This window comes from Hyperolius riggenbachi, chromosome 12 (genome assembly GCF_040937935.1).
Source record: "Hyperolius riggenbachi isolate aHypRig1 chromosome 12, aHypRig1.pri, whole genome shotgun sequence".
Lineage (NCBI taxonomy): Eukaryota > Metazoa > Chordata > Amphibia > Anura > Hyperoliidae > Hyperolius > Hyperolius riggenbachi.
The window spans coordinates 129,241,141-129,267,515 of NC_090657.1; the positions used below are offsets into that span (position 1 = coordinate 129,241,141).

Below are 26,375 nucleotides of genomic sequence, written 5' to 3' on the forward strand. Positions count from 1 at the left end.
AAAGGTCATCTTGAAGTAAAACACAGAGACCTTTCTCCCAGGCTTTCGCATATTGAAGCAGCCGTGCAGCATGTAGTGAACTAATAAGTTGTCCTGAAGACCCCTTTCGGGATCATAGCAACAGTCAAGGTGGGTTCTCTGGAGCACTGGTTTTAACACCTTAAGGGGCCCGTTATTTTTTAAATCTTGATTGTACAATTGTACCAAATTTATGAAGTAGAAGGGTAAATTGAGTGAATACACTTTAACAAGGTACTTTAAGTTGTCCCTACATATAAGTGGTCATCATTAATAATGGGCACTTTTAGGGATTGTAAAGAACAGACAAAACACAATATTTGCTCCTGCTCGATGAACAGTCAATATGATCTAATTGTGTGTAGATTGGAAGTGAATTTTACTACACAATGATTGGAAACATCTGACAATATTATTGGATCTGTTCTGCACAGTAGAGCAGATACGATCGGGTTCAGTCTGCCTTACCCAAAGGAATAGCCGCCACTGCACCTGCACTGGATCCCAGAGGGGTAAATAAATCTAGCTTGTTGGGGAAGGATTTGGGGGGGAGCAAGCGCTGAATTCCTTGATTTCTACAGAGGTCGTTGAAGCCTCATTGGGACCCTGAGACTTCCCCCTCCCAAGGTAGGTATCCCAGCTGTTTTTTTTTTTAAGTTACAGAGTCTCTTTAAGGCTTTAATAATCTTCTCATCTCACCCTGGCAGAGCTTATGTAAATGGAGACAACACACTTTGGCTTCAATTCATCATGCATTAGTAATGCTGAAAACAGCTAATTTTTGGAGTACATAATGGTACGGTGGTGGGCAGTTTAGCCCCAGGGCGAGTCGAATTATGGCTCTCCGCAAAACTCCCCGGCGTCTTTAAGTTGTCGCAACTCAGAGGGAGATATAATTCGGGGTCTAACAACCGCTAGAGCCCAGAATTATCACCACATGCCCCGCGCAGCATTACATTACTGTTTTGGGGCGCCCAGTCTTGTCACTCAGCGCTGTGCGCCTAAATAACCTGCTTCAAATTTTGGGAGCATTTTGTAAAATGTCAATTCATCAAGGCTGTTACTGCATGGCAAGCAGAAATTGCAGAGCAGTGAGGTAAATTACCGTCTTGTGCGGTAAACACCTTAATAAATGTCAGCAAATGTCAATTCATGAAGATTAGAGCATGCGGTAAAGCCCAGTAACATGTTCGATGATTACCGGCAACTTTGAAGTGACGAAAACCAGCTTCAGGATACGATAAAACATGACTGACAGGAGCTATGATTAAGGACCAGTAGGTCCGAAACATGTCAGCTTGAGATTCGATGTTTTAATACAGGACATGTCCTGACAATAAAGAGGATTCGTGGTGAATTGGTGCGGACCTTCCTTTTGTCGAAGTGTTTCTGAGGTCTTGCTAACCTGGTCCAGCACAACTATCCATTGGTGGGGTAGAGCGGTGTTTCCTCCTATAAAACATGACTGACAGGAGCAGCGAACCAATAGAAACAGCCTCTGTCTACTGCCAGTCCCTGTGATAGCATGTGATAGCTGGGAGGAACAAGCTTCTCTACCCCCAGACAGCGCAGCAGAGAGCCCATACAAAAGAAGTTTCACCTGCAGCCCGTCAGACTTTTAACCCTTTAGGTTCCTGTTTGAAGATGTTGAGGAGCAAGTAAGGAAATTACAGAAGCATGGTGTGTTTAATGTTTCTTGGTAGTTCATCTAAACTGTGGCAATAAAATTAAATGTTAAGAAAGACTAATGGACAGATTCAGAGGACACAGATGCAGTAATAGGGAGTATAACAAACATGTACATTAAAAAGGGTCTGGGATGCCTTTTACTATTGTAATGCCACACTCCATGGAAGAGCAAGGAACAAAACAGAGACAACTCCACACTCTTCTGCGGTTACTGAACAGGTTTTTGTGAAATGAAGCCCATTTTTTTCAGTGAAATACCGAACTTCTACTGCACCTGTGAAAATCTTGATGAATTTGTAAAAAAAAAGTCTAAAATGCCGAATGCAGTATTTTGCCGACTTTTTTTTTTTTCATCAAACAGCCTTCGATGAATTAAACCCTTTGTCTCTGTTTGTTGAGGGATTTATTATTCATGGCACAAAAGAGTATTTCATTTTTGTATATAATCTGTCTCCTTTAATACTATGAAGAGCAAATACAAAGTATCCTTTATCTTCTGCATATTATAGGTTTCATCTACATTACCCATATTATAGGTTTACTAACCTAAAGCAGAAAAAATAATGATTATCTTCTTCTCCACAGGTTGAACCATATTTGCCCTATGAATTTACCAGTGAAGGAATGTTGCAGAGGCTCCATGCTTATATCCAGAACCAGGTAACTGGCCATGCCTGCTACACAAGCAGTACTACTTGTTCTACCTGCAACAGCTAAGAAAGTAATTAAGAAAATATGGAAGGTGACATGTTAATTCATTTTTAGGAATGTTTCTTACCTTGTATCAAATTACAGGCTTCCAAAAAGTATGCAGTTAGGCATGGTGTTGGCAACCAGTATGAGATATTTCTCAACCTATTTAATTGTTCTTGCCCATGGTGTAATTATTATTTATTTAAATATTTATATAGCGCTGACATATTATGCAGTGCTGTACAGAGTATATTGTCTTGTCACTAACTGTCCCTCAGAGGGTCTCACATTCTAATCCCTAATTATAGCATAAGGTTAAACACCAATGGAGTGAAATGCTGTGCTGTGCAGGATCCATTCCTTGGAGATAGGAGGGAAATCACTTGAACTTCTTCACAAAGGGATCTGCACAATCCGAATTTACAAAACTTTATTCAATCTTCATAAAATGATGTAAAAGCGTGTAATTTGCCAGGTCCCTGACAATGATGCACTTCTTCAAGTTATCTGACACAAATGCACATCAACTTCCTCAAACTCTCTCCTTATATGCCCAAAGAGAGGACCTGATGGGAAACTACATTCAGAGCAGAAACAGCATCCAAGCTTCACGACCTGGGGGAGCAAACGTATATCAAAACGTAGTTCAAAACATAATTCAAAACCTTATTTAAAAGTTTTATAATGTTGGATGTAGAGATGGCCCGAACGGTTCAACAGCGAATCTGAGCGGTTCGCGTTCGCCACGAAACGCAATTTTTTTTCAAAAAAGTTTGCGTTCGCATTTTTCCCATAGACTTTAATGGCGCCAACTTTAACAGTTAATAGCCAACCCCTATTACATGCTATAAACACCAACCGCCAACTTTAGCGGTTAATAGCAAAGTCCCCTTACATAGTAGAAACACCAAATTTGCAGGGTATGTAGAGGGGGACAGTGACTACAAGAGGAAAAAAATCAAAAAGACCTTATACTTATAAGACGTAATATGTCAGCGCTGCGTAATATGTTGGCGCTTTATAAATACAATAAATAAATAAATACTTTTTGAAAAAATCAATTTTAAAGATCTCGTACTGAGTGTGGGAAATGTTCCAACCGCCATAGACTTTAATGGTTAATAGCTAAGCACCCTTAAATGCCTGAAACACCAAATTTGCACGAGAATGTTAAGAAGAACAGACCTTCTACATTTTGAGAAAATCTATTTTAAAATTTCAAAGAAAAATAGTATATATTTAACCACTTGAGGACCACAGTCTTTTCGCCCCTTAACCCTCCTGGCGGTTCATTTCTGTCTGGAATTATGAGTCAAAAGCGGTACATTTTTTTCAAGAATTTTAGGCATCCAATTATTAAGTCTTAACTCACCCAAAATATATCAGAATAAAGGCCTGTAAGATATCCTGCATATAAATAAAAGACTGTAACACAAATTTGCTGAAAAAAATTAAATTTATCAATAAACTGAAATAATAGCAAAACTGTACAAAGAAGCAGCAGATTATATATATACAGTATGTACATGCAGTACAGTGTATAACTAATATACCTCCCGTGTGTGGTAGATTTTAAAACATGGAACAGCACACAGGGCGACATTACAGTCTGGGCAGTAGAGACGGGTTTCTTTGCGGACTTTCTTTTACCCTTGCTATCTGTCTTGCCTGCAGCAAACAACGCACATCCTAGTTGGAGCAGCTTTTTTGGAGTGGGTGGAATATAGTCTAAAAAGTGGCGGCCAGTGAGGCTCTCAGGATTGACAACATATGATGCACCGTGCCCAATTCGCACATCTGCTGATGAAGTCTGGTACTTCAGACATATGCTTTCGCACATTTTCCATATAAAGTCGGAATGTGTTCCTGGCCTGTCACTGCGTTGCTTATACAAAATGAACGCATTCCACAGAGATTGTTCCAGCAGATGACGAAAAAAAATTTTGTAGTATTTTTGTTGTTGTTTGCGGACTGCGGGGTAGTATGTCATCGCCTGGTCAGCTCGGTCCATCCCACCCATTGTATGGTTGTAGTCCAGGATGACTTGTGGCTTGTCCAGAACTTTCCCTCCTCGCGTTGTGGTGGTGGCAGATGAAGCATCATGGACAGTGCTGAGCGTACACACGTCCTTCTTGTCACGCCAGCGGAGTGCCAACATTTTTCCCTTCTGCCAAGCCACAATGTCCCCAGATTTTAGCTTTTGCTTGGCAAAGGCAGTAGGCATTTCTCGCCGGTTAGGGCGAACGGTGCCGTAGGCATCAGTTTTGTTCCTGATGAGTATTTCAAAAAGTTCAGGTGAACTGTAAAAATTATCTGTGATCACACAGTACCCCTTATTCAACAAGGGCTCCACCAATGATAGCACGGATGAAGTCGCCACCCCGTAGCTGCTGAAAGCAGGGTTAAATTGTGTCCCTTTCCCGGTGTACAGTATGCTGTTCCAGATGTAGCCCGTTGATGCCTCGCATAACATGTAGGACTTCACTCCAAACCGGGCCCTCTTGGACGCAATGTATTGTATCCAGGACAGTCGGCCTTTGTACGCCATCAAACTTTCATCCACACTTATGTCCCTCTGGGGCACATAAGTGTTGCGGAAGTTTTCCATCACCAGCTGAAAAACTTTCCAGATCTTTTTCAACTTTGGCGCTGGGTGGGTTGACTCATCGAAGGCGGAGTTGTCTGCGAAGTGTAGAAACTTCATGATGAGTCCAAAACGGTACTCCGACATTACCGTGCCAAAGAAGGGGGTAGCGATTATTTTGTTCGTCGACCAGTACTATTTCTGCAGGGGCTTCCCACCACCCCCTGCAGAATAATTAGTCCAAGGAACAGCCACAAGTCCTCCTTGGTGATAGGCTCCCACATCCTGCTCCTGGAAAAGGGACCTCGTGGAGCAGCAATTTCTTGCGCGGCGTAGCGGTTCGTCTCCACCATGATTTTATCAATAACAGCATCACTGAAGAACAGCTGCAGGTAGGCCAGGGGGCAGTGATCACATTCAACCTTCAAGCCGGGCTCTCCAGTAAAAGGGAAACGGGGGGGCGGTGGTGGGGCCTGAGTGGTGTTGACTGGGCACCAAACACATGCGTCACTAACCTCCTCCATGTCGCTGGTGATGGAGTCGCTGTCAGAATCAGACGACAGGTTGCCAGGCGCATCACTGTCACTGGAGTCCTCCAGTGACTGCAAATCCGGATCGCTGTCCTCGAACTGCATCAGCGCTTCCGCTGTGAGACGCTTCGAGGATGACGCCATAGCAGGTGACAGGAAAAGAGCGTAGTAAAAATCCAGGCAGAGGTCGGTACACAGAAATCCAATAACAGGCAGAATCAGCAGGCAAAAAACGTAGGTCAAAATCCAGGCAGAGGTCGGTACACAAATCGGTAGGAAGATCAGTGTATACAGCACAGCTCACAGCTCACAGCACAGCTCAGCTCACAGCTCACAGCATAGCTCACAACCAAATGGCAACAGTGTATTGGATACACATGAATTTGATTCATGTGTATCCAATACAATGCACTTTGCAGTCAATGAATACAATTTTTCAAATTTCCCGCCCCACCCCCATGACGTCACGCCGCCCTCCGCTCCTCTGATTGGCCGCCGGGTCCCCAAGAGAATAACAGGATATGGGGGTCCTGGCGGCCGGACAAACATCGCTGCTGCTGGGGGAGAGAGGCAGGAGTCCCTGGAGAGCACCGATTGCACAGGGACTCCTGCAACAAAGGTAAATGTGCCACCGCCGCTCCGATCGCATGGCCGCCGGGTCCCCGCAAGATTACCAGGGATATGGGGATCCCGGCGGCCGGACAAACAACGCTGCTGCTGGGGGAGAGAGGCAGGAGTCCCTGGAGAGCGCCGATCGCACAGGGACTCCTGCTTCAAAGGTATATGTGCCGCCGCCACCGCCGCTGCTGCTCCGATCACATGGCCGAGGGTCCCCGCAAGATTACCGGGAATATGAGGATCCCGGCAGCCAGATAATTGTAGCAAACTTTGGGGGAGAGGTGTAGGAGTCCCGCTGAGCAGCGCCGATCAGCGCGCGGGACTCCAGTACGCAGGCACAGCAGTTTTTTCACTGCTCCGACCTGAGCTCGGGCTTACCTATAACAGCTGATTTTTCCTACCCCAAGCTCAGGTCGGGGTTACCGCCAGGAGGGTTAAGGACCAGAGCCTTTTTCTCCCTACAGACCACTGCAGCTTTCACGGTTTATTGCTCGGTCATACAACCTACCACCTAAATTAATTTTACCTCCTTTTCTTGTCACTAATGCAGCTTTCTTTTGGTGCTATTTGATTGCTGCTGCGAGTTTTAGTTTTTATTATATTCATCAAAAAAGACATGAATTATGTCAAAAAAATGATTTTTTTTACTTTCTGTGCTGACATTTTTCAAATAAAGTAAAATTTCTGTATACATGCAGCACGAAAAATGTGGACAAACATGTTTTTGATTAAAAAAAAAAACCATTCAGCCTATATTTATTGGTTTGGGTAAAAGTTATAGCATTTACAATCTATGGTGCAAAAAGTGAATTTTCCCATTTTGAAGCATCTCTTACTTTTCTGACCACCTGTCATGTTTCATGAGGTGCTAAAATTCCAAGATAGTATAAATACCCCCCAAATGACCCCATTTTGGAAAGAAGACATCCCAAAGTATTCACTGAGAGGCATGGTGAGTTCATAGAATATTTTATTTTTGTCACAAGTTAGCGGAAAATGACACTTTGTGACAAAAGTTTCCATTTCTGCTAACTTGTGACAAAAAAAAATGAAATCTGCCACGGACTCACCATGGCCCTCTCTGAATACCTTGAAGTGCCTACTTTCCAAAATGGGGTCATTTGTGGGGTGTGTTTACTGTCCTGGCATTTTGGGGGGTTCTAAATTGTAAGCACCCCTGTAAAGCCTAAAAGTGCTCATTGGACTTTGGGCCCCTTAGCGCAGTTAGGCTGCAAAAAAGTGTCACATGTGGTATTGCCGTACTCAGGAGAAGTAGTATAATGTGTTTTGGGGTGTATTTTTACACATACCCATGCTGGGTGGGAGAAATATCTCTGTAAATGACAATCTTTTCATTTTTTTTACACACAATTGTCCATTTACAGAGAGATTTCTCCCACCCAGCATGGGTATGTGTAAAAATACACCCCAAAACACATTATACTACTTCTCCTGAGTACGGCGATACCACATGTGTGGCACTTTTTTGCACCCTAACTGCGCTAAGGGGCCCAAAGTCCAATGAGTACCTTTAGGATTTCAGGGGTCATTTTGAGACATTTGTTTTCAAGACTACTCCTCACAGTTTAGGGCCCCTAAAATCCCAGGGCAGTATAGGAACCCAACAAATGACCCCATTTTAAAAAGAAGACACCCCAACGTATTCTGTTAGGAGAAGGGTGAGTTCATAGAAGATTTCATTTTTTGTCACAAGTTAGCGAAAAATGACACTTTGTGAAAAAAAACTATAAAAATCAATTTCCGCTAACTTGTGACAAAAAATAAAATCTTCTATGAACTCACTGTACTCCTAACGGAATACCTTGGGGTGTCTTCTTTCTAAAATGGGGTCACTTGTGGGGTTCCTATACTACACTGGCATTTTAGGGGCCCTAAACCGTGAGGAGTAGTCTTGAAAACAAATGTCTCAAAATGACCCTTGAAATCCTAAAGGTACTCATTGGACTTTGGGCCCCTTAGCGCAGTTAGGGTGCAAAAAAGTGCCACACATGTGGTATCGCCGCACTCGGGAGAAGTAGTTTAATGTGTTTTGGGTTGTATTTTTACACATACCCATGCTGGGTGGGAGAAATATCTCTGTAAATTGACAATTGTGTGTAAAAAAAAAATCAAAAAATTGGCATTTACAGAGATATTTCTCCCACCCAGCATGGGTATATGTAAAAATACACCACAAAACACATTATACTACTTCTACTGAGTACGGCAATACCACATGTGTGGCACTTTTTTGCAGCCTACCTGTGCTAAGGGGCCCAAAGTCCAATGAGCACCTTCAGGCTTTACAAGGGTGCTTACAATTTAGCACCCCCCCCCCCAATTGCCAGGACAGTTAACAAACCCCACAAATGACCCCATTTTTGAAAGAATATACGCTAAGGCAGGGGTCCCCAAACGTTTTGGGTCGAGGGCCGGGTCAACATACTTCAGACTGCTGGGGGGCCGGAATATACATAAAATAATGTCTTTGCGGGCCAGACAGTGAAGCATACCCATGTGACAACCTGAAGTCCAATTGAACAGCAGTGTCACCTGATGTGGAATTTAATTGAAAACCAGCAAAATGACTGCTTTCTGGCTTCCATGTGGATGGGTAGTGCCAGCACTGCTATTCTATATGTGGACCACCAATATTTAAAGATGTAGCTGACTGCATCTATAAGTAATACATTTTGTGTGTCGGGGGCCGGAAAAAAAGCCTCAGGGGGCCGCATTCGGCCCGCGGGCCTTAGTTTGAGGACCACTGCGCTAAGGTATTCCATGAGGGCCATGGTGAGTTCATAGAAAATTTTATTTTTTGTCACAAGTTAGCAGAAAATGACATTTTGGGGGAAAAAAACCAAAACAACAATTTCTGCTAACTTGTGACAAAAAATAAAATATTCTATGAACTCACCATGCACCTCACGGAATACTTTGGGGTTTCCTCTTTCCAAAATGGCATCATTCGTGGGGTCTGTCCTGGCATTTTAGGGTCTCTGCAATCATTACATGTATGACCAGTATTAGGAGTTTCTGCTATACTCCTTATATTGGGCATACGGGTAATGCACTCTGGGCTGAAAGGAAAAATGAACGTCAAACAATCAATCAATCAATGTGGATGAAAAAATATCTGCCAAAAAAGTTAAAAAAAAAAAGAGGAGAAGGCGTCTGCCAGGATATAGGAGCTGCCACCCAAAAATGTCCAAACCCACTCAGCTCGTATGCCCTGGCAAACCAGATTTATCCATTCACACTGATCGATGTGGATGAACAAATCATTGCCAGAGTTCTTTTTTGATACAAAGTGCTTGTCAAAGCATATGAACCCCAACACCGCTCCTCGGCCCAAATGCCTCGGCAAACGTATCTTTTTGACTGCGTAGGAGAAATCTCGTCCTGCAGCGCTGCATGCACCGACTTGTGTGTAATCTGACAGACGCGCAATGTTCTGTCAGGATGCACTATCAGTGCTGCAGCTGGTTAGTCGTTCGCTCGGCCCACCTGGAAGGTTAATGGGTGGAAAAAGAGAAAAAAAATACAAAAAAAAACAAAAAACAAGCAAGCAGCAAAGCAATTACTTAATTAACATTAATAAACTTTGAACTTTTTTAATAAAAACCTTAACATTGCAAACCAAACATTAACTTCTTTGCTTACTTGTTGTTGTATTTTTTAACTTACCTCCTGAGGACAAACCTCTCCTCCCCCATGGGACAATGTGCAAAGTGCAAATCGCACAGAGTTGTGGCGAAGTACAATACGCATTTTGTCCCAAGTGAAAGGAGAGGTTTCTGGCAGCCCTGTGTATTACGGTCTCTCGAAACCAGATGTTTGGTTTCACACTGCATATTGACATATCCGGTGGGTCGAGCCCGCCGCACCGTATCGTCCAAAACAGACCTTCAGGGAATACCACAAGAGTAGCATTCGGCCTAGTAATGAACTACATCGCCATAGACTAACATGACTTCCGGGCCGATCGAAAATGCCACAGAAGCCACGCATTAACGTAGGCATGCACTAGCGTTAAGTCAAGCACTTCCGTTGTTGGGGGGGGACCACAAAGTGTGACATTCGCTAGGCATTTTTCCCTAATGCATCGCAGCAGTGTGAAATAGCACTGAGAGACCCTTGTGTACCTACCGCTGTGTCTGTAGTTCCCTACTCTCTAATAGTGTACCTGCTCGTGGTACTTCTCAAAACACTCCCCTAGGCATAGGCCAGGCTGGTCAGGACAGGTGGGACAATAAACAGTGGTGTCACGCCTTATTCCAGCCCTGCTGCAGACACGACAATGTTTTCTTCGGATTCGGTGACCTGGGGTACTCGGAATTGGATCTGCATAATGCCTTCCATGCAGCCGGCTACGCATTTTGTCCCAAGTGAAAGGAGAGGTTTCTGGCAGCCCTGTATATTACGGTCTCTCGAAACCAGATGTTTGGTTTCACACTGCATATTGACATATCAGGTGGGTCGAGCCCGCCGCACCGTATCGTCCAAAACAGACCTTCAGGGAATACCACAAGAGTAGCATTCGGCTTAGTAATGAACTACGTCGCCATAGACTAACATGACTTCCGGGCCGATCGAAAATGCCACAGAAGCCACGCAGTAACGTAGGCATGCACTAGCGTTAAGTCAAGCACTGCCGGTGTCGGGGGGGGGGGGGGGACCACAAAGTGTGACTTTCGCTAGGCATTTTTCCCTAACGCATCGCAGCAGTGGGAAATAGCACTGAGAGACCCTTGTGTACCTACCGCTGTGTCTGTAGTTCCCTACTCTCTAATAGTGTACCTGCTTGTGGTACCTCTCAAAACACTCCCCTAGGCATAGGCCAGGCTGGTCAGGATAGGTGGGACAATAAACAGTGGTGTCACGCCTTATTCCAGCCCTGCTGCAGACACGACAATGTTTTCTTCGGATTCGGTGACCTGGGGTACTCGGAATTGGATAGGCGTAATGCCTTCCATGCAGCCGGCTAGTTGCATCTTGGGGTTGGGCTACGGCACCTCCTGGATACAGGAGGTCCATCACGATCTGTTTCTGAAATTGAAGAAACGATCCAGTTCTCCCAGCCTTACTGTAGAGAACAAAGCTGTTGTAAATTGCCAATTGAATGAGGTAAAAAGACACTTTTTTTTTATACCAGCGTCTTGTTTTTCGGGCAACTAAATAGGGCGCTAACCTCTTGTCATTGAAGTCCACCCCTCCCATGTTAGTATTATACTCGTGGACGACTAGGGGCTTTTCAATGACCTCAGTTCGCCGTTGAATTTCGTGTCTGCGTGAATGGTGGACAGAAAGTAAACGTCCCTCTTTTCCTTCCATTTCACCGGTCATCAGCACACAAGGCGGCCCTCTGCCCCCATTCAAGAGTGGTGGTAATGAGCTGTTGGGGGAAGCCCCGGCGACTAGGCCGCACGGTGCCACAGCATCGGATTCCTTCTATTTTTAAGTGCTGTAAGAGGGCCGCACTTGTGTAATAATTGTCCACAAAAGGATGGTACCCCTTCTGGAACAAGGGTGACACCAAGTCCCACACAACCTTTCCACTGCTCCCCAGGTAGTCAGGGCATCCGACCGGCTCCAATTTTGAGTCTTTTCCCTCATAGACCCTAAAATAAGATGTATAGCCTGTGGCCCTTTCACAGAGCTTATACAGTTTCACCCCATACAGGGCGGCTTGTTTGGGATGTACTGTTTGATGCGAAGGCGCCCGGTAAAGCATATGAGGGACTCGTCTATGCAGATGTCCTGGTCAGGGGTATAAGCATCTGCAAATCTGGATGACAGGTGGTCTATGAGGGGCCGAATTTTGTGGAGCCGGTCAAAAGCAGGGTGGTCACTTCGATGACAGGTTTCGTTGTTATTGAAGTGCAGGAAGCGCGGGATGTTCTCAAATCGTGTCCTGGACATGGCAGCAGAGTACAGGGGAACAGGACATGCTGGGTCCGTAGACCAATAAGACCGCAACAAATTCTGCTTTACTAGTCCCGTGTGAAGGAGAAGGCCCAAAAAAAAATTAATTTCGGAAACTTGGACTGGTTTCCACCGAAAAGGCTGGGCAAGGAACTTTTCCGGATTGGCGGTTATATATTGTGTGGCCTTACGGTTGGTCTCTGCCACAATTAAGTCTAAGAGATCCTGGGTGAAGAACAGATAGAAAAAGTCTAGGGCCGATCCAAGATTATCTGTCTCCACCTGGACTCCAGACTGGGCGGTGAAAGGGGGAAGTATGGGTGCGGCGGAATCAGGGGATTGCCAATTTGGGTTTGCCAGCACCTCTGGTAAACTAGGGGTAGTACGGGCCCGTCTTCTTGGTGGCTGCGACTGGGATCTTACTGCACGTGCCACCGAACCAGTTTCAACTTCCATGCTGGTGCTCGCCACTTCACCAGGGTCTACGGAAGTACTGGTGCTAGGTCCAGGAGATGTTGTGCTGCTGGTGCCTGCCCCACCATGAAATCTCAGACCAGCACTAACACCACTCTGCTGCCCTTGAGGCCGATCCTGCGCCACCTGTGGTCCAACAACCCCATGTGTGGTACGCCTGGCTCTAGCCGGGACCTCAACCTCGTCATCACTATCGGTCAGTGAGCCACTGCTCTCTACAGGTTCGAACTCTGACCCGGAAGATTCGTCAGAGTTTGAACCTGTAGAGAGCAGTGGCTCACTGACCGATAGTGATGACGAGGTTGAGGTCCTGCGGTGGGGCGGGCTGAACGCAAGTGCAGGCGAACGATCAGGCCTGATCGGGCAAACACTGCGTTTTTTTGTGGATCCTAGTGACCCTAATATAGATCTGACTGCGATCAGTAATGATCACTTACAGATACTATATAGTACCAATGTTGATTAGCGACAGTGATGACGCTAATTAGTGACTGTGGTGCAGTGGGCTGAGCACTAACTGACACTTACAAAGGGGCCTAGCTAACTGGCCTAACTGCTAACACTAGTGATACTAAAAAAAGTGACAGTTTTCACTGATCACTGTTTTTAGATCACTAGGATAGTGACAGGGGGTGGTGGCGAGTGGGGAATCGGAGGCAATCAGAAACAATCAAAGGCAATCACAAGGCAATTGCAGGCCAATCACAGGGCACTCAAATCACGGGACAATCAAAGCCAATCACGGTACAATCAAAGCCAATCACAGGGCAATCACGGGACAATCAAAGCCAATCACGGGACAATCAAAGTCGATCACGGGACAATCACAGACCAATCAAATACAATCACAGGCCAATCACAGGGCAATCACAGGGCAATCACAGGGCAATCAAAGCCAATCACGGGACAATCAAAGCCGATCACGGGACAATCAAATACAATTACAGCACAATCAAATACAATGTCAGCACAAATACAATGTCGGCACAATCAAATACAATTACAGCACAATCAAATACAATGCACTGGGAAGGGGATTGGGGGGGGGGTGGTCTGAGGGCGATCTGAGGGTGTGGGGGGTTGATTAGGTGCCCGCACGGGGCAGACAGAGTCCTGATCTGATGGGTGGCAGACACAGGGGGTGACGATGGTAGATCAGTGAGGGATTACAGGGGAGAATAGATGTAAACAATGCACTGGGGAGGTTATTAGGAGGGGTGGTCTGAGGGCAATCTGAGGGTCTGGGTGGGTGATCAGGTGCCCCCAAGGGACAGTTTAGGGTCTGCTCTGATTGGTGGTGGTTACAAGGGGTGATAGACAGGTGATAGATGGGTGATAGACAGGTGATCAGTGGGTAAGGCAGCTATACAGCTGTATACAGTATACAGGGGGGGGGTGATCAGGGGACCCTAGAGGGCAGTTAGGGACCTAATCTAGGGGATAGCGTTGCTAGATAGTGACAGGGAGTGATTGATGGGTTTTTATTGGGGTGATTGGGTGCAAACTGTGGTGTGCTGGGGTGAGCAGGGGGGGTTCTGAGGGCTGGGGTGGGCGATCGGGGGGTCTGTGTGGGGCAAACTCTGTTTTTTTTTACTTATCCGGATGGCTGCCGTCCTCTCTGATGGTCGCACGACCAGTGACCATCAGCGGAGGAGGCAGCCAGTATAATGCACTTTGTTACAATAACAAAGTATTACATCTTTCTGATTGGCCCGATCGCGCTGTTTGAAACCCACCGGCGCTGATAATTGGCCGGCGGGTTACGGCGCAGAGTGGGCAGGCCAGATGCCGGCGGTAGATCGCGTCATTGCTGACGCAATCTCCGCCTAACCACGCCTGCCGCTGCCACCGCCGATGGGTGTATTACGGTCGTTTGGGCCCTGCCCTTGCTGCCGCCCATCGGCTTAAGGTGGTCGGCAAGTGGTTAAATGTGTAAATGACAGTTCTTAGGGAAACAATTACCGCCGACTTTAGCAGTTAATAGCAAAGGCCCCTTACATCCTAGCAACACCAAATTTGCAGGATATGTTTAAAAGATAGTGAGAAACAATATTTTTAAAAAAAAAAAAAAAAATTACTGTCCAGCTAGTGGGAAATGTCCCCCCAAAAATGGGATCCTCCCTCCTGAGCTCTCTGTAACCCCTTGTCACCCATGCAGGCTGGGATAGCCAGAATGTGGAGCCCTGGCCACATGGGGCTTCGCACCCTGAGCTATACCAGCCCGCATGGTCCATGGTATGGGGGGGATCCGGGGGAGAGATGTGGCCAAGCCTTCCCCTCTCCCCCGAGCCTTTGTCCAATCCATGGACAAGAGGCTCTTCCCCATCTCCGGTGACCCAGGAGGAGGTGGGGGTGATGACTCCCTGGGGGGGGGGGTTCATGGTGGCATATGGGAGTCCCCTTTAAGAAGGGGACCCCAGATGTCCACCCCTCTTCCAGGAGAAATGAGTATAGGGGTACAAAGTACCCCTTATCCATTTCCACAAAGGGTTAAATGAAATAAAAACACAGCCACGAAAAAAGTCCTTTAATGTTCTTAATTAACTAGAAATAATTACCTGTACCTTTAAAAAAAAAAAAGTTCCCACGCCAATATCCTCTAATCTTGCAATCTTCAATAAAGTTGATTGAAGATCTCCACCAAGCTATAATTATTAGTATAGCAGAGAATGCATCCGCATAGGACGCATAGCACCGGCTCCCGCTGTCCTCCCTGCCTCCTCACCCATGGGTGCACCAGGTGCCAGGCTAGGTGAGGGTGACAGGTGAGGAGGAGAGGAGGACAGCAGGAGCCGGAGCTATGCGTCCTATGTGGATGAATTCTCTGCTATACAAATTAGAATAGCTCGTCTAAGTTTTTCAATCAACTTAATTGAAGATCGCAAGATTAGAGGATATTGACGTGGGAACATTTTTTTAAAGGTACAGGTAAGTATTTCTGGTTAATTAAGAACATTAAAGGACTTTTTTTGTGGTTGTGTTTTTATTGCAGAAATGGGTAAGGGGTACTTTGTACCCCTATACTCATTTCTCCTGGGAGGGGGGTGGGCATCTGGGGTCCCCTTGAACCTCCCCAGGGAGTCGTCACCCCCACCTCCTCCTGGGGCACCAGAGGTGGGGAAGAGCCATGGATTGGAAAAGGGCTCGGGGAGAGAGGGGAAGGATTGGCCTCCCCTCTCCCCGGAAGCCCCCCATACCATGGACAATGTGGGATGGTATAGCTCAGGGTGCAAAGCCCCACGCAGCCAAGGCTCCGCATTCTGGCTATCCCAGCCTGCATGGGGGACAAGGGGTTACAGAGAGCTCAGGAGGGGGGACCCCACGTCATTTTTTTTTTCAGATTTCCCACACTCAGCACATAAAAAATAATACAAATGTTTTGTTTTTTTTAAATATTGTTTCCTGCTATCTTTTTAACATATCCTGCAAATTTGTTTTTGCTAGGATGTAAGGGGCCTTTGCTATTAACTACTTAACCTTCCTGGCGGTAAGCCCGAGCTGAGCTCGGGCTATGCCGCGCAGGAAGATATCTCAGCCCCTGGTGGAGCGATTTGCTCCATTTAAAATGCTGTACGCGCAGCTAGCACTTTGCTAGCCGCGCATACAGCTTGATCGCCGCCGCTCTGCGGCGATCGCCCGTACGCAGCGGCGCAAGAGGGCCCCCCTCCCCCCGCCAGAGCCCTGCGCTGCCCGGACCAATGAGTTCCGGGCAGCGCTATGGGCTGGATCGGAGGTGTCTGACGTCAGGACGTCGGCTGACGTCCATGACGTCATTCCGATCGTCGCCATGGCGACAGGAGAAGCCAAACAGGGGAGCGCGTTATATACGCGTTCCCCTGTTTGCTATTGATGCCGGCGACGATCGCACTAGAGGGACACATGCGCCCTCTAGTGGTGTTTCATGTAGCTACCACTCTGGTAGCTTTACATGAAACACAAAAAAAAAAATTTAAAAAAAAAAGGATTTTTGCCATTTTGGCAAAAAAAATTAACCGCCAGGAGGGTTAAGTTGGCGGGTAATAATCAACCAGAGTTATGGAGGTGCAAATGTGCTGAATTTTGTCATTGACTTGTATTGGGCTTCTTATTTCACTGTTCAGCAGTGGCAAATTTTCTAGCATTGTGGGGACTCTTAGGAGGCTCAGGACTGGTGAGTGCGGGGCCCCTAAGCCAAAGAGGTCATAGCCTAGGGCAGGGGTCTGCCAACTTATTCGTCAAAAGAGCCAAATACCAGCATTCCGATGATAAAAATTTATTTTGATAGCCGCACCGAAAAATGGGCATGGCCACACAACAGAACATGGGCTTGGTCATGAGTGGGGCCAAACATACATGACCTTTAGCAGTGGTATAAGTTGGCCTGCGGGGAAAGTTTGAGTGCCGCTGTAGCGTTCGCCCCCCCCCCCCCCCCCCCCCAAATACATGTAATCTAACACCATTTCATGAAAAATACATGTAATCAACACCGCTGCAGTGTTTCACCACCAAATACATGTAATCTGACTGTCACCCAATCGCTGCCAGAGAGACCCATCACCCAATCCCTGCCAGAGAGACCTATCACCCAATCCCTGCCAGAGAGACCCGTCACCCAATCCCTGCCAGAGAGACCCCTGTCACCCAATCCCTGCCAGAGAGACCCCTGTCACCCCAATCCCTGCCAGAGAGACCCCTGTCACCCCAATCCCTGCCAGAGAGACCCCTGTCACCCCAATCCCTGCCAGAGAGACCCCTGTCACCCCAATCCCTGCCAGAGAGACCCCTGTCACCCCAATCCCTGCCAGAGAGACCCCTGTCACCCCAATCCCTGCCAGAGAGACCCCTGTCAGCCCTATCCCTGCCACAGAGACCCCTGTCAGCCCAATCCCTGCCAGAGAGACCCCTGTCAGGCCAATCCCTGCCAGAGAGACCCCTGTCAGGCCAATCCCTGCCAGAGAGACCCCTGTCAGGCCAATCCCTGCCAGAGAGACCCCTGTCAGGCCAATCCCTGCCAGAGAGACCCCTGTCAGGCCAATCCCTGCCAGAGAGACCCCTGTCAGGCCAATCCCTGCCAGAGAGACCCCTGTCAGGCCAATCCCTGCCAGAGAGACCCCTGTCAGGCCAATCCCTGCCAGAGAGACCCCTGTCAGGCCAATCCCTGCCAGAGAGACCCCTGTCAGGCCAATCCCTGCCAGAGAGACCCCTGTCAGGCCAATCCCTGCCAGAGAGACCCCTGTCAGGCCAATCCCTGCCAGAGAGACCCCTGTCAGGCCAATCCCTGCCACAGAGACCCCTGTCAGGCCAATCCCTGCCAAAGAGACCCCTGTCAGCCGATTCCCTGCCACAGAGACCCCTGTCAGCAGATTCCCTGTCACAGAGACCCCTGTCACCCCTTCCCTGCCAGAGAGACCTCTGCCACCCCTTCCCTGCCAGACTTCTGTAACCCATTCCTGGCTAGGGACAGGCAGATCACCTTTCCCCTCCTGTGCACAGAAAGGTCCCAGTAGCAGAGAGATAGATAGGCAGCATGTGGGTAGCGTATGCAGTGAGTGTTACATGAATTAGGCAGCGTGTGATTAGCTCTCCCCCACCTCCCCTCCTCCCTCTGCAAACAAACAAAGCTTCAGTTCTGCTCCAACAGTCAGACAGACTAATCTCCTCCACCATATCTGCACTACTAGCATTTCTGCTGCTGCTCCGAGGTTAGTACCTGTCCCTGTCTCTGTTTCTGGCTGTGACATGTCCCCTGATCCTCCTGCACAGCTCAGGCAGACAGGCAAAGCGGGAAAGAACGTGGAGGGAGGCGATGCGTGACTCGCTGAAAGGAAAGGCTGGCCTGGCAATTGATTGCTGCTGTGAGCCGAGGGGCGGGTTTAAACTCGCAGCAACACCCCGCCCCCGGCAACTAGCAAAGCAGAGACCAGTGAGCTTTGCAATGCCTGCAGGGGAACAGCTTACTTTTAACTCAAAAGAGCCACACTGAAGTGGTTAAAGAGCCACATGCGACTCGAGAGCTGCAGATTCCGACCACTGGCCTAGGTTCACAAAAGCTTGTTTTTTGGCAATGGTACCGGTGATGAGGCTCACAACATTTGGCATGCAGGTAGAAGGCATATTGTTGTACTTCCACTCCAATTTTGGGCTCCCTACAACTCTGCAAACCAAAGTTATGGGGTGCAAAAGTGCTAAAACCTCCCATAGGCTTTCATTGGGGCCTAGGTTTTGAGGGTACAAAAGCGCAAGTTTCTGCCGAACATACGGGCAGAGTGGCTCCAAATTTTCAGGCATTGTAGGGAGTTTAAGGGGGCCCAGGGCTGGTGAGTTTCAGGCCCCTAACCCAAAGAGATCATATCCTAGGGTTGTGTGGACGTGGGCGGAATTACAGAGGCGGAAGAGTCTCAATCTTCTAACTGTAATATTAAATACTTAACGCAGGAAGAAGTGAAAGCAAGATTAAATAAATTAAAAATAGACAAGGCACCTGGCCCGGATGGCATGCATCCTCGGGTCCTAAGGGAATTAAGTTGAGTTATAGATAAACCCCTTTATCTTATCTTTTGTGACTCTCTTGCAACTGGCAGAGTCCCAGTGGATTGGCGTACAGCCCACGTTTTCCCATTATTTAAGAAGCGCAAAAAATCAGATCCAGGAAATTATAGACCTGTAAGCTTAACATCAGTTGTATGCAAACTATTTGAGGAGTTACTAAGAGATACTATACATGACTTCATAGTAGAAAATAATCTTATTTATCAACATGGGTTTACTAAAGACAGGTCCTGTTTGACTCAGCTTTTATGAGGTAGTGAATGCTAATATGGATATTGGGAATGCTGTAGATGTGATATACTTGGACTTTGCAAAGGCCTTCGACACTGTTCCCCACAAAAGTCTGGTGCAAAAGTTGAGGATGCAAGGACTGGGGAAGAGTCTGTGTGCATGGATAGGGAACTGGCTAATGGACAGAAAACAAAGAGTTGTGGTCAATGGATCGTACTCAAAATGGGAGACTGTTAGCAGTGGGGTCCCACATGGGTCTGTTCTGGGTCCAGTGCTCTTCAATTTATTTATTAATGACCTAGTAGATGCAGTAGTGAGCAATGTTGCTATTTTTGCAGATGATACAAAATTGTGCAGAATCATCAACTCTCAGGAAGATAGCGTCATGTTGCAAAAGGATCTGGATAGGATGGCTATATGGGCACATACATGGCAGATGAAATTCAATGTTGACAAATGTAAAGTCATGCATTTTGGACGTACTAATGGTCTAGCACCATACAAAATAAATGGGATACAGTTGGGGACATCAAACTTGGAGAAGGACTTAGGAGTACTCATCGACAACAAGTTAAATAATCGTACTCAATGCCAAGCAGCTGCAGCTAAAGCTAACAAAATTTATGGATGCATTAAAAGGGAAATAAAAACTTGAGATGCTAGCATAATATTGCCCCTGTTTAACTCTCTAGTAAGGCCACATCTGGAATATGGAATTCAGTTCTGGGCACCACATTACAAAAAAGATATTGCAGTTTTAGAGCAGGTGCAGAGACGAGCAACAAAATTGATATGTGGGATGGAAGGTCTCACTTATCAAGAAAGGTTAGATAAACTGGGTTTATTTAGTCTAGAGAAAAGACACCTTAGAGGGGATCTAATAAATACATCAGAGGGCAATATAATAGCTTGGCGGATGAGCTTTTTGTCCCTAGGCCTTCTCAAAGGACTAGAGGACATGATCTGCGCATGGAGGAAAAACGTTTTAGCCATTTATTTAGGAAAGGGTTCTTTACAGTAAGAGTGATTAAGATGTGAAATGCATTGCCACAGGAAGTCGTTATGGCAAACTCTATACCTGCATTTAAAGGGGGCTTAGATGCTTTCCTTGCATTGAAAGACATCGATGGCTACAGTTACTAGGTAATGCCTAATGATGTTGATCCGGGGATTTTATCTGATTGCCATCTGGAGTCGGGAAGAAATATTTCCCTTTAGGGGCTAATTGGACCATGCCTTGTAAGGGTTTTTTCGCCTTCCTCTGGATCAACAGGGATATGTGAGGGCGCAGGCTGGTGTTGTACTTTATACTGTTTGAACTCGATGGACGTATGTCTTTTTTCAACCAAAATAACTATGTAACTATATTCTGTGACTTTTGCTGCATATTGTTTATTAAAAAAACACTTTCAGTGCTGCCACTAAGTGGGATCACTTGCGTACCACAAATCCACACGTATCTTCAGTGATGTTTGCTGCATGTTGTTTAATAAAAAAAATTTCATCTTTGTGACAAATAACGACTAAGTAACGACTACTATGAAGAAATCCAGTGAAAGAGGGAGGGACAGGGGAAGAGGTGTGTCCCCTGACGGTTCACGTACAGGCCGTGGTGGCGCACCTAAGAAAACCCCCTCAATGCCGCCCATCTGCCCCAGTCAAATAACAAACCTCACTAATCCACAAAAACGGGAAGATTTAATGAATTAGTTGACCTCTCAAGCGTCCAGCAGCGGCTTAAGCACCAGCCCATCCTTGTCAGGCACGAGGTCCTCTGCCAGTTATATGGAGCCAGTGGGCACAAAGGTGACACAACCAGCAGCTACAACATGCACACAACAACCATATACAGAGTCTGAACAATTCTTGTACGACACAGTTGGCTATTCGGAGGAGCTATTCGCACCCGCACAAACTGCCATCTGTGAAAGGTCAATGGAACAGCCACAAATCTTGTGCCCGGATTCACAGGCAGTGGATGATGAAAATGCACCAATCACTGAAAGGCAAAGCGAGGACGAAGACACCCAAATCCCGGAGCAATGTGCGCAGGAATTGGAATGGCAGGAGGGCTGCACAGAACATGAAGAACAGATGGAATTGAGGTGCGCAGAGGTTGTTCTGATGAGCTCTACTCCACCGCACACATATGAGCCCACCATGAGTTCCTCACAGACCTCCGCTGTGAGCAGCACTCCCAACAACAGCAACAGCCAACGCTCCACGCAAGCTATAACATCCACCCCAGCAGCCAGTGGTCAGCAGCAGCCCTCCCCGGACGAGAGCGTTGTGTCCCTCGGTCCGGCGCCAGGGCGATTATTGAGGGCTGCCATTGAGGAGATGATGGGGCCTGATGTGGAGGAGGAGGTTGGGCTCAGGCCAGCATCCCAAGTTAAGGCTGAGGACGATGAGGGGTCTGTGTCTGGGGATGTTGGGGTGGCAGAAGTGGTGGGGGAGTCAGGAGAAGAATTCGATGATGATGATGATGATGATGATTGGGACCATCTGTATGTGCCTCAGACCCCAGAAAACATGTTGTATCGTGTGTTTAGGTACTAAAATCTGCGTTCCCACTGCCCTGGTCCACGGATGCATATCATTTTTGGGCAGCACTATCAAACTGTGGTACTATCAGTGAGTTGCCATGGTCCTTCTATGCTGCCGCACTGACTGTCCGCTTTGTCCTCCTGACTCAGTCGCTGCTAAAGTCTGCCTTCATGGACAGTCAGTTCGCGCAGTTCCACCTCCAACACCGCTCACCTGCAGAGGATGGTCAAGGACTACATGTCAGATGGCGAAGCCGTGTTCAACGATCCATCAGTCCCCTTTAATTATTGGGTCTCTAAGCTGGCACAAACTGGCACTGTACACAATAGAGATGCTGGCTTGCCCTGCCGCCAGCGTTATGTCCGAACGTTGTTTCAGTGCTGCCGGAGGCATCATTACAGATAGGCGTATCCGCCTCTCCACAGCAAATGTAGACCGTCTGACACAAATAAAAATGAATAAATCGTGGATTGGAACCGACTTCGCAACACCCCTGACCAACCACCATGAACATCTGTGCTGGGTTGGTGTTGCAGGTCCCACATAGGAATAGGACTGCTTTTCAGGAATATCTCCTTTGTATAATATTTATCAATGCATGACGGCAAAATGCATTGGTTTAAAGTGAACCTGAGGTGAGGATGAGATGGAGGTTGCCATATTTATTTCCTTTTAAACTATACCAGTTACCTGGCAGCCATAATGCTGTATTTGGATGCTGTGGTGTGTGAATTAAACCAGAAAGAAGTATGCAGGTAATCTTGCCAGGTCGGACATTATTGTCAGAATTTGAAACCCCTGATCTGCTGCATGCTTGTTCAGGGTCTATGCCTGAATGTATTAGAGGCAGAGGATCTGCAGGACAACCAGGCAACTGGTTGCTTAAAAGGAAATAAATATGGCAGCCTCCATGTCACTCTCACCTTGTGTTCCCTTTAAACATGCATTTTGTCCTCATGCAAGGCCTGGGTTGTGTCACAAAGTGTGGCCTTCTGCTCCTGTATCTCCTCTTCCATCCTGTGTGCTGCTGGGTTAGCGTTGCCGGTCCCATTGGTAGGACTGCATTTCAGGAATATCTAATTTCTAATATATTTATCAATGCATGGCGACAAAATGCATTGCATTAAGCCTGCATTTTGTTGCCAGGCCTGGGTTGTGTCACAAAGCGTGGCCTTGCTCTCCTGTACCTCCTCTTCGATCCTGTGTGCTGGGTTAGCGTTGCTGCTCTCTATTTAAGGGATATCTCATTCTATTATATTTATCACTGCATGGCGACAAAATGCTTTGCTGTACGCATGCATTTTGTTGCCATGCCAGGCCTGGGTTGTGTCACAAAGCGTGGCCTAGCTCTCCTGTAGTACCTCCTCTTCCATCCTGTTTGCTGGCTTAGCCAGCACACAGGATGGCAGAGCGGGCACAGGAGAGCAAGGCCACGCTTTGAGACACAAACCAGCCTTGCATGAGGACAAATTGCATGCTTAAAGCAATGCACTTTGTCACCATGCTTTGAAAAATATAATAACATTGAAATATTCCTGAAAATGGCAACGCTTAGCCAGCCTGGCTTAGCGTTGCCAGTGCCATTTTCAGGAATATTTCAATTTTATTATATTTTTAGTGCATGGCGACAAAGTGCATTGCTTTCAGTATCCAATTTGGCCTCACGCAAGGCCTGGGTTGTGTCTCAAAACGTGGCCTTCTCCTACTGCACCTCCTCTTCCATCCTGTGTGCTGCGGGGTTAGCGTTGGTAGTACTACGACAGCTTTTCAGGATTAGGGTTAGGGTTATCATGACAGGGTTAGGGTTGTAGAACTACGACAGCTTTCCAGGATCTCATTTGCTTCCCCCCCCCCCCACACACACACACACACACACACACACTATTCCCAAGCCATTTTGCAGAAGTTTCCCTCATTTTGTATGGTTTTTCTGGCCTGCAGAAATATTCGGGTCCCCATTGACTTGCATTGGGTTCGATATTCGGCCCGAACATGCCCAATATTGGGACAACGTTCGGCCGAACCGATTCGAACCCAAACATTTAGGTGTTCGATCAACACTAGTCTGCAAAAGAAACTTCCTGACCGCAGTTGGGCCCAGACCATGCAGGATACGGTTGTACAGACTGACCACTTCAATAGTAGCCAGTCTGTCACTGGGGACCCAGGTGGTGCGCTCCACCATTCACAACACCTCGAGGGTGTCCTTGAGATAGGACAGAACCCCCTCCAACGGGGGGCATAGAAGGTGGTCGACGTATCTGGACAGCCTCTCAGTGAGAGACCCACAGACAGACACTATGGGATGTGCTGGCGGTGCAGTCAGGGATTTATGTAACTTCAGTATATGATACCAAACTGGACGACGGGGGAAGAGTGGCAGCAGGTCCCTGGCCAATTTCTTAGGGAGGAAACCTTTTTTCAAACCTCTCCTCAAAAGCGTGCAGAGATTGTTTTGATATCGCGGTGTAGGATCCGAAGACAATGGGCGGTAAGTCTCCCTATCGCCCAATTGTCTCAGTGCCTCACCACGATATTGACCCGTTGACATTATCACAAGGTTACCTCCCTTGTCAGCTTTCATTAACACGATTTCACGATTATTTGTAAGCCAGGTCAGAGCTTTCCACTCATCATTTTCCTCATTAAATTCAATTCCGTGGTCTTGTGAATATCTGCCTTCATGTCTCTAAACTACCCTGGCATTCTATTAAGATCGCCAGGGTGGCGGCGCAGCACTATTTTTTTTTTTTAATCATGTTACTAGCCTAGCGCTAGCTACATGATTCCCCCCTCCATGCGCGTCCCTCCCACCCCTCCGATCGCCGCCGGCGCATATGCCCGTTTGGAAACGGGATTTCCTTTATGGCTTCCCCCATCGCCATGGCGACGATCGTGATTACGTCATCGGGAGTCCCAATCCACCCCTCAGCGCTGCCTGGCACTGATTGGCCAGGCTGCGCACGGGGTCTGGGGGGGCCCTCTATCGCGGTGGGTAGCGGTGCGTCGGCAGCAGGTGGCGGCGATCAGATTAGACACGTAGCTAGCAAAGTGCCAGCTGCGTGTTTTAAAAAAAAAATGATGAAAATCGGCCCAGCGGGGCCTGAGCGGCGCCCTCCGGCGGTAATGGACGAGCTGAGCTCGTCATTAACGCCAAGGAGGTTAAGGTACGTTCAAAGAAGCGTTCGAGGGTTGACCCAGGGGATGTGGGAAAAGATTGCACGGATCTACAAGCTCTAAACGAGCTGACATCCCCCAATTTTAATTGTTCTACCTCCAAGCCCCATTGTCCGATATCAATATCTGACTCCTTTTCCAGATCATATAGCACCTGTAAAATCTCATCATCCGTGGGGTTCAGCTGCATCTGCAGGAAAAACCCCAGGGTGTCTGCGTCATTATCCCCTGTCATTTGAAGAGATTTAAAAAATCAAAGTTACTTTGAGATCCCTCATCGGGCAATAGCAAAAGGTTCCCATCTACCCGGTGTGCTTCACTGCCCTGAATCATTGGGAAAACCAAAGGTGTCCCCTTGGACGAAGTAGGTTTAGCATCATTAGCAAATTTTGTGCGATCACCAATTTGTGTACTGATTTAAATAAATCAACTGTAAAGGAGACAAAGTCAAAGTCTCTTGTAGGGCAGAAATTGAGACCCTTCATCAACAAAGTATTGCATTCCAAAGGGATATCTATTCCTGAAATATTTAACACTTGTAAGTTCTTTTCTTCTTCTTTTATTAATGTTGGTTCCTGTACAGTTACTTCTCCATTGTGAGCAGCCTCTATTATTGGTTCATAACTCTTTATTTCTTGTTGCCATCCCACCTGACTGCCTTTAGTCTTTTGACTAGATCTTCTTCTTCCTCTCCGTCTGATTCGTCTCCTAAAGGGGCAGATGCCTCTGCACATTCTGGATTCTTCTTTCTATCCTGCACCCCGTCACCTTTCTTTTTATCTTTATTTTTAGTGTTTTTCTTAGGGTTCTTTTTATTTGGGGGATTCCTACCACCTTTTGGTTTCTCACTCTCACTGTCAGATCTCGAATCAGTTGTCCAATATCCTCAAGTTTTGGGTTTTTTTCTTTACGGGTCCCAATGGGCCCCAGTTACAGATTTTGTTTCTGTCAAAATCTTATCTCTCGCGATAAAACTTTCTCAGTTTCCTTGCTTTTATTTCGTCTTGTACTTTGAGAATCTTGGACTCTATTTTGGTAGTTACTGTGTTGTACCTATCGTCTGTTACTGAAGCTTTATAATTGCATTTAATGTCTTGCAGTTCGTCTGACACCTTATTGTATTCTTTGATTGTGCAAGCCAACACTATATCCTGCAACCTTTTCCCATAGTCAAGATGGGCAGTTGTCCATTCATCAACAAAGACAGGGTCTTCTCTATATTCAGATGGCTCTTTATAGGATCTAAATCCCCTAGCCACTATACCATCTTCTTTATATCTCTTTATCGTGGCCACTGTCCAGAAGAGTTTTGTCTCCTGCTTGTTTAGCCTTCCCAGTCTTTGTTCCAAAACCTTTGCACC

General features: G+C 46.9%; 1 protein-coding gene across 6 annotated transcripts in view; it reads left to right on the top strand.

The window, feature by feature from the left end:
* MGAT5B (alpha-1,6-mannosylglycoprotein 6-beta-N-acetylglucosaminyltransferase B) overlaps nucleotides 1-26,375 on the top strand; it is a 1,094,162-nt gene that overhangs the window by 911,657 nt on the left and 156,130 nt on the right. For all 6 annotated transcript variants that reach the window (XM_068263667.1, XM_068263670.1, XM_068263672.1 and 3 more), the window contains one exon: nucleotides 2,293-2,367. In XM_068263667.1, the coding sequence (XP_068119768.1) occupies nucleotides 2,293-2,367 (75 nt within the window). The remainder of the gene's footprint in view (nucleotides 1-2,292; nucleotides 2,368-26,375) is intronic.